Genomic DNA, 8,731 nt, shown 5'->3' on the forward strand with positions numbered 1-8,731 from the left:
AAGTAGGTGCTTTAGACCACTGAGCCATCTCTCCAGCCCCTGTAGCATCTTCTTAGGCACACAAGTATTCTGCATGAACTGGTCAATAATGGACAGAGTCATGTACATGGTCTCCTGTAGCAACTTGAATTTCATCTGAACCTGTACTAGCCAATCAATTAGGATGGCTCGCATGTTTCCAGTGATTTTTCGACCAGTAAACATTTTGGTCTGACTGTTCTTCCTCAAGTTGTCAGAAATAAGCATAGATATCTTTCACTTCTTCACTACAGAGGTTTGGATCTGGCTCCATCTTCATTCTCTATCCACATCATTCAGAGCCAGAATGATATAAGAGAAAGCCTGACACAGATCTTCTTCAGCAGGGGCACATCCAGAGGTTTTCATGGGGCTTGGAGAGGAAGTATCAACCAAAATGCATTCAGGAGAAAGTTTTTCTTCCTTAACAGGCACAAGTTCAGGCTCTGGCACACACATAAGCAATTTTTGCTGAGGTTTCCGTAGTTTTTTAGCAGTAACTTTTCCAGTCGTCAAAATTTTTGCTTCATTTTTCAGGGGCACTATGGCTTGCAGCTGCTCACTGACTTTGTTATTGATGTCTCCGAGAGCTGTACTTTGCCTCAACCTGGTTCGGAGGCTGCAGTACTGACCAAGGGCACATGTTTTGTGCCTGCCATACTGACTGTGGCCTTATTTTCAGCGTTTTCATATTTCAGGTGACTTGGAGCGCCATGGCTTCCTCTTCACTGGACAGCAGCAGAACACCAGACCCCAGGAGAGCCTGGGCGCACACCCACCGGAGATAAACAGTCCTTCCTCTGCAGCATGCCATCATTTATTTTTAGACTAGGTCATGAATGACTTTATTTTACTTATTTAATTTATTTTGGCGGAATCAGGGATTGAACTCAGGCCCTAGCGCTTGCCAGGCAAGTGCTTATTCTACTGAGCTGTCTCCCCGGCCCCACTGTATTTTAAAAACTACAATAATATATGAAGTGCTCAAAAAAGATTAAGTTGAAACAACCAAAAAAGCAAGTTCTCTCTAGATGTGGTGGCACAAATCTCAACTACTTAGAAGGCTAAAGCAGGAGGATTTTAAGTCTGCATCCAGCCTGGGCAGCTTGTGAGAACATCTCAAAACAAACAAAAGAGGGAGATATAGCCTAGTAGTAGGGCACTGGCACTAAAAGATATACTGCCATGACTCAGTTTAATTCCTAGCATCACACACACACTCACAAGGTGAGTTCTTAAGATCTGTGAAAACATTAAAGAAACCCACAAAAAAAGAAAAGAAAAACAAACAAAAAAGAAATCCACAGTTATATACAAAGGATCAGGTAGTCAGCAGGTAAAACAGCTATATATAAACATGTTAATGCACAGCTTTTAAGAAGAGCAAGAGGGCAGGTGAGATGGCTCAGTGGTCCAAAGCACCTACTTAGAACAAGCTTAGCAAAGCACAGGGACTGCGGTTCAGTCCCCCAGCACCACATGCCAGCCAGCCCCACCCCCTGGTGGGCTGAGCTGGCCACACACACACACACACACACACACACACACAAATAAAATTATTTTTTTTAAAAAAGATCAGTTTAAAAAAAAAGAAGAGCAAGATTCTACATATCTTGTGTATGTATACATTATTTACTGATATGGGAGCTTGAACCCAGAGAAAGCTTTGGACTTGCTAGGTAGGTACTTTACCATGTAAATACATCCCCAGCCTTTGATATATTTTCTTGCAAGTTATTTTTTAAATAATTAACCTAAGTAATGAAACTATCATATTCAAATTTGTGGATTATTTTGTCATTTAACACTTAGAAATTGAGTGCAAAACTCAAAAACAAAAAAACAAAAAACCACCAAAAAAAACCCCCCAAATACTAGACCTGAGAAAACTCAGGAAAATGTGACTGCCCATTGTTGTTTACTGACTTGTTATTAAATGATCTTTTAAGATGCACTGGTTGTTTTTTATAAGCATAGAAATTAAGGGCTGGCCAGATAGTTCAGCAGGTTAACACACCTGCTTAGACAGGCATGGGGTGGTGGGGATGGGGAGGAGGCTGAGGGGTAATCCCCAGTGCGCCGTGCGGCCCTGCCCCTGGGGCATGCTGAGACACTGAGTCTGGGAGTGGTGGCACTCATCTGTAATCCCAGCACTTGGGAAGCTAAAAACAGGAGGATCACGAGGAGTCTGATTTGTGCAGTGAGACCCTATAGACCTTGTACTAAATACATTTAAAAAAGGAAAAAAAAAAAAGGAATTAAATTCTACTAATGAAGCTTATCTTATTAAAACTCATCCTATGCCAAATAACAAGTTAAAAGTGGGCTTCATGAAAACTAAAAACTTTGGTGCTCAAAGGACACTATCAGGAGGATGAAGTGACAACCCACTGAGTGGAAAAATATTTGAAAATCATGTATCTGAAGAGGGACTTATATATAGAATATACAGAACACTATTATAACTCAACAACAAAAAGATAATTTAACTAAAAATGGGCAGTGAATTTAAATAGATTTAGCCAAGGAAAATATATAAATGGCCAATAAACCCATGAAAAGAGGTTCAAAATAATTATCAGTGAAATGTATCAGAACCTTATACATGTCCTAAGATGGCTAGTGTTGCAGATGGATTTTCTGGTATTGCAAACAGGACCACAGAAACCAGACTTCTGCAAATTTTTTCAGCAAGGCAAACTTTACACCTTTCTGCAGAAAGGTGCCCTGCTAGACAAAGGCCAGGGATACTGAACCACTGGTTCACTAGCACTTTACCACTGGCACTAAAACATATACACAGTGGCCACTGTGCCCTGATCTACTGGGGGGAGGTGGCCTCACAATCTAACCAAACTGGCTACTTTAATGATTAAGTGGTTGGCAGACAAAGTATTGTGATACAGTCCTTTGGTCCAAGGTTGTATGGCAGTTAGGCATGTACCCCTTTGTTTAAGTTTTCAAGGCATGGTGAAACAAAACATGCACATTTTATAAAAATTGGGATTTTTATAAAATTGAGTTATTTTAATTATTTCCTTTGACAGAAAATATCTTTTCCCACACTAGGAACAAAGTCAGATTATACACACTGGTAAGGAGACGAAAAAAATGGAACCCCTGATGCCTTCCTAGTGTGAATGTAAAATGGTGTGGCCACTTTGGGAAATGGTCTGCTGGTTTCTAAAAATGTTAATAAACATGGTTACTGCAAGAGTAATTCTTTTTTTTTTTTGGTGGAACTGGGGATTGAACTCAGCCCTTGTGCTTGACAGGCAAGTGCTCATTCTACTGAGCCATTTCCCCGGCCCTGTGAGAGTAATTTTATATACCCAAGAGTAAGGAAGATATATATCCACATAAAAATTTATTTATGAATGTTCACAGCAGAATTATGATCATCCAGAGGTGAAAACAAGGCAGCTCCATCAATGGATGGATAAACAAAATATATACATACAATGAAATTTTCTTTGGCAATAAGAATAAATTGCTTTTATTTACTACAACATTCTCAAAGCTTGAAAACATGTTAGGTGAAAAGGAGCATATATTGCATGTTTCCATTTATGAAATACTTAGAACACATGAGCCCACTGAGAGGGTTTAAGTGGTTGCCATAAATCTGGGGAAGGGAAAAATGGAAAATGACTGCTGTTGATACAGAATTTTTTGGAATACTCTAGAATTGGTGGTATTGCACTACTGGATGAGTAACACTAAAAGACTACAACACTGTACCTGTCTACCTATTTTTTAATTAAAAAATCTTTATTTATTTGGTACAGGGTCTCACCACACAGTTCAGACTCATAGAGATCCTCCTGTCTCAGCCTCCCCAGTGCTGCAGGCACTTAGGATTGCTGAGCTATCTACCCAGCCCTGTGTTGTGTATTTTTAAGATGAGCTTCAAGTAGTAATACTGCCATAAGGCTGTTATAAAATTATTATTCCTAAATCTTATAGCAGATCTTTTTATTGATGGAGTGTCTAAAGTTTCCAAAATACTTGGATTTCAACTTACCTCAAAGTTTATCTCCCATACTTCTTCCTCATATTTTTTGTAGTCCATTGGTTTCTGAAATAATATTGTAGTATTAATGAATAAACCACTCATAGCTACACAGTGTTGTTTTAAGGCACTTTTTCTCATCTCCACAAAAACTTGTGCATGTACTTGATGATATCCATTTAATTATTTCAGATCAACACAGGAAAATCTGTTTTACTGTTCACATTTCAACTGTAAGAATCCTTAAATTGATACTATACACATTAATAATAGTTTATTGTAAGAAAGTGACACCTCTTTTCTCTTTAAAGCATGCACAGTGATGAATACTCTTAGAAGAGAAACAATACATTTTATAAAACTAGTTTATTAAGTGGAGCTTCTTTTAAGCAGATGCATATATGTGCATATCTCTGCTTTAAAGGCAAAGTTGGCAGTAAAGATTACGGACACAAACTGACATCCCAGATTCTGCTGAAGGAAAGAAGTAGCTATGTTGAGCATAATACTCAATGTATCACTGTTTATGATTACTAAAGTGAATATTAAAAACTTATGAGTGAACTGTAAAATAAAAATGTCTTGTGATGTAAAACGTCACTATGATGCATACTGTAGTCATCTACAGGAAAAATGAAACCATATCTAAAATACTAAAAATGGAAGTAGCAGGAAACTGGAATGTGGTATTTATTGAAGCTAAATCCAAAATATGGCAAGAAATTTCTTGTGAGGAGGCAAATGCGAGAAACACTACACAGGCCAAGGCACTTTCGTACTTGGCAAAAGAAGTGACTTAGAATTTGAAATACTTTTTTAAAAAATGTATTTATATTTGTGTGTGTGTGTGTGTGTGTGTGGCCAGCTCAGCCCACCAGGGGGCGGCGCTGGCTGGCATGTGGTGCTGGGGGATTGAACTGCAGTCCCTGTACTTTGCTAAGCTTATTTTAAGTAGGTGCTTTAGACCACTGAGTCATCTCACCAGCCCTGAAATACTTTAATTACACAGACTTCTCTGATTTAGCATCCTAGCATGAAAATTAAAAACACTCCAAGATGACACTATTTTTTTTTTTTTTTTTTTTGCAGTACCAGGAATTGAATTTGGAATCTTGGCACTTGCCAGGCAGGCACTTAAGCCACTGAACTATCTCCCAGCCCGTATCTGATACTTTTTGAGTGTCATGTTGGGACTCAGAAAGTTCTGAATTTAGGGGCACACTTTTAGATTTTGTATTTTCAGATTAGGGATGCTCACAACATGTGATACCACGTTCTACATCAAGTCAAAGGAGAAAGCATTTCATCTGGGGAGAGAGAAGTTTTTTGGTACTAAGTTCAGATTTCATAAGCATATCCCTTATTCTTTTTTTCTATCTTTTTTTTTTTTTTTTTTTTTGCAGAACCAGGGATTGAACTCAGACCCTTGCACTTGCCAGGGAAGCGCTTATTCTATTGAGCCATCTCCCCGGCCCCCACATATCCCTTATTCTAAAGACAGTAACATCTAGGTGTCTCATTAGGGTTTTTGTTATTACTATTTTTTATAGTGTGGGTCAAACTCAGGTTCTTGTGCTTGCCAGGCAGGCGCTTATGCCACTAAGCTATCTCCCAGGCCCTGTCTCATTAGGTTAGTGGAAACAAAAACATGAGTGGAGTTGAGATAGGACATGAGGGTGTGGCAAAGCTGGCAAGAGAAGCATTGTGACCTGTTAACTAGATCCAGAACACATGCAGAGGACAGCTCCCAAAGCCCTGCACCTGGACCTCTACCAAGAACTGGAGAAAGTTTTCATAGGATGGCTCAGACTTGATGTCAGTGTGGATGATTCCAAAAGGACGGTCCATGGTGAGTTTTTGGTGCTATCTCTTCTCTCCCACAGTGGCCCCCCTCATTCACTTCTTTTCCTACTTCTTCTTGCCCCAAACTCACTCTGCAGAGCCTGTTTCTTTTCCTATCTTTAATGAAATTTCATTATCATTTGTGCTGGTCTTGACCAATTCTTCGCTCAGGACACAAAGAATCTAGAAACCACATTCAGGAGACTCTAGCATCTTAAACCCACTAATAAAATCTTAATGTGAATAAAATCTTTTTTATTAGCACATATATAAAGCATAACACAAAGTATTGCTTTTTCAACAAATTCTCATCTTAGACTCTTAGATCAATTATTAAGAATCATGCTTAAGACCTAAGGTATAAGACAAAATGTAACAGTTTAAACCGGATTTTTATTGAAAAATAGTTCACTTACTTCTTTAAATACCTCCTCAGAATATTCAAAACTGCAATATTTATGGTGTGCCATAAAATAGGAAAGTGACATTCCATCAAAATAGAGATGAATATTCAATTTACCCCATGGATTTTCAGGCAATTCCTATTTCAGTTCAACAAAGAAGATTGTTAATATAAAAATAAAGTCTATGTATAAACTCTTCTAGTGAGCAAATATAAAATTAGGCTTTTGATAACAACAGATAATAACAGTACAACCAATTTGAATAGTAGCTTATTTCAAAGAATTTGCTTCCTGAGAAGCCAAGGATATAGTTTAGTGGCTCAAGTGCCTGCCTGCCTGATTTGGGTACCAAAAAAGAATAGAGAAAAGAAGAATTTTCTTCCTGGTATTTTGGCATGTTATAAGGCAGTGATTTTCCTCCTGTGATTTGTGTTAAAAAATATCTACATATACTATGGAGTTTCCTGGTTATTTACCAGAAGCTATAAATAATTTACTATATACATCACCTTTAGATGAATATAACAATTTATACTAAATAGGAAGAAAAAAAAAGAACAAAGAAAAATGAAGAGTACTTTACAAGATCCCCAAATGGCAATAGAGAAAATTAATAGTCTAATAGCAAGTTATGATAATGGCTTTAAAACTCTGAATAAAGCCCATCACAATTTGTAGGTACTGAATGGGCCTATAAACTTCTAAGTCTCTGTCCAAATCCATCTCCTGACTGGGTTACAGTAACTGCCTCTTCAGAGACTGCCCTGCTATTCTTTGCTACTATCCAGTCTTCTCTCCATATAGCAGCCAGAAGGAAAGCCTGCACTGTACCTTTTGTCAGATCCTGTGTGTGCTTCTGAGTGGCACAGGCCTAGCCACTCCTCCTGCACACTGCTGCTCCCAATCTCAGGGCCTTGGCACTTTTGGGCAACCACAATTGTCCTCTTGACTCATAATGCTACCTGACCACTGTGTTTAACACAGAACCTCCTCCCCACCACAGCTCCCTTTTCAGCCTTTCCTGCTTTTTCTGCCAACAAAATATTGCTAATTAACAGACATTATGTTTTTGTCTTGATTTAGTGGCTTCCACCACTGAAAGATAAGCTCCAGGAAGAGAGGTGTTTCTGAATGCTGCATCCTGGCTCCATCTCCAGGTCAAGCCCAGCAAGTTTTGACAGAGACAGCCAAGAAGACTGGGTGGGCAAGGAAGTCAAGAGGGCTGGGAGGGCGGTGTAGCACATACAGTGTAAGAAACCGAGCATCATTTAATGTACTACAAAGGGGCTTTCTAACTATGCTAACTGTCAAACCTACTGAAAAATTGTTTCTTTCACATCAGTGATCTACTGTGGGGTCTGCAACTAGGAGGGGCTCTTATCCTGAACCATTTTCTTATTTAGTGGATCTGTAACCTATAATCCCAGCACTCAGGAGACTGAGGCAGGAGGATCACTGCAAGTTCAAGATCAGCTTGGACTACAAAGTGAGCTCAAGGCCAGCCTAAATTCCATAATGAGACCCTGTGTCAAAAAGATCAAAATAAGTAAAATAAATTATGATCCGGATGTATTTCACCCAGCCTTACTCATTAAGAGGGCTAGCCTGAGGCTATTTGAGGACTGAGTGGAAAGAGACAAAAATGGTAAAGAAACTTATTACAGGTATGTGCCATCACACTTGGCCCAGGTCGTAATTTTATAATGAAAAAAAAATTTGCTTTTGGATTATGTTAGCCAGCTGGGTAGCTGCATGGGGCAGATATAGGAAGTGCTCAAACCCCTCACTTGCATGACTAATGGCAAGGTGAATGCACATGTGAGAAATTAGCAAGTGGGTTTTATATACTTTATGCTTCATGTTACATTTTTTCATTTATAATTTTTTTAAACACAAGGGTCTTATTATATAGTTTAGGCTGACCCTGAACTCAGTATGTTGCCCATGTCAATCTCAAGTGAGCCTTTTTGACTCAGCCTATGAGTGCTGGGATAATAGGTATGTGCCACCATGTCCGACCTAGTTGTAATTTATTAAATGTTTGTCTTGAGTTTTCTTGTGAATTAGCCCAATTCAGTATCATGTCACATGAAAACCTACTTTTACAACTTGGGGAGGAAACTAAAAGTGATCCATCAATGATTCAGCTACCAATGATGATCATGTACTGTTCTTGTGATCTGGCAATTCCACTCTTAGGTATATATTTGAAAGAAACAAAAGCATACACTTGTACAAAGATAGCGTAGCTGGTAAAACAAAGAACTAGAAAAAAACTTGTTCTAGAATATTCTTTGCAGTTGTATCTATGATAGGCAAGAATTGGAAACTAGATGTTCACCAACAAAAAAGACTGAATAGGGCTGGAGAGATGGCTCAGTGGTCTAAAGCACCTACTTAGAACAAGCTTGGCAAGGCATCAGGGACCGCGGTTCAATCCCCCAGCACCACATGC

General features: G+C 38.8%; 1 protein-coding gene and 1 pseudogene across 1 annotated transcript in view; both read right to left on the reverse strand.

The window, feature by feature from the left end:
• LOC111812066 overlaps nucleotides 1-733 on the reverse strand; it is a 1,428-nt pseudogene extending 695 nt beyond the window's left edge.
• Rnf17 (ring finger protein 17) overlaps nucleotides 1-8,731 on the reverse strand; it is a 228,465-nt gene that overhangs the window by 12,308 nt on the left and 207,426 nt on the right. The window contains 2 exon segments of the mRNA XM_004639411.2: nucleotides 4,043-4,096; nucleotides 6,289-6,414. Of these exon segments, the coding sequence (XP_004639468.1) occupies nucleotides 4,043-4,096; nucleotides 6,289-6,414 (180 nt within the window).

This window comes from Octodon degus, unplaced genomic scaffold (assembly GCF_000260255.1).
Source record: "Octodon degus isolate 3935 unplaced genomic scaffold, OctDeg1.0 scaffold00111, whole genome shotgun sequence".
Taxonomy (NCBI): domain Eukaryota; kingdom Metazoa; phylum Chordata; class Mammalia; order Rodentia; family Octodontidae; genus Octodon; species Octodon degus.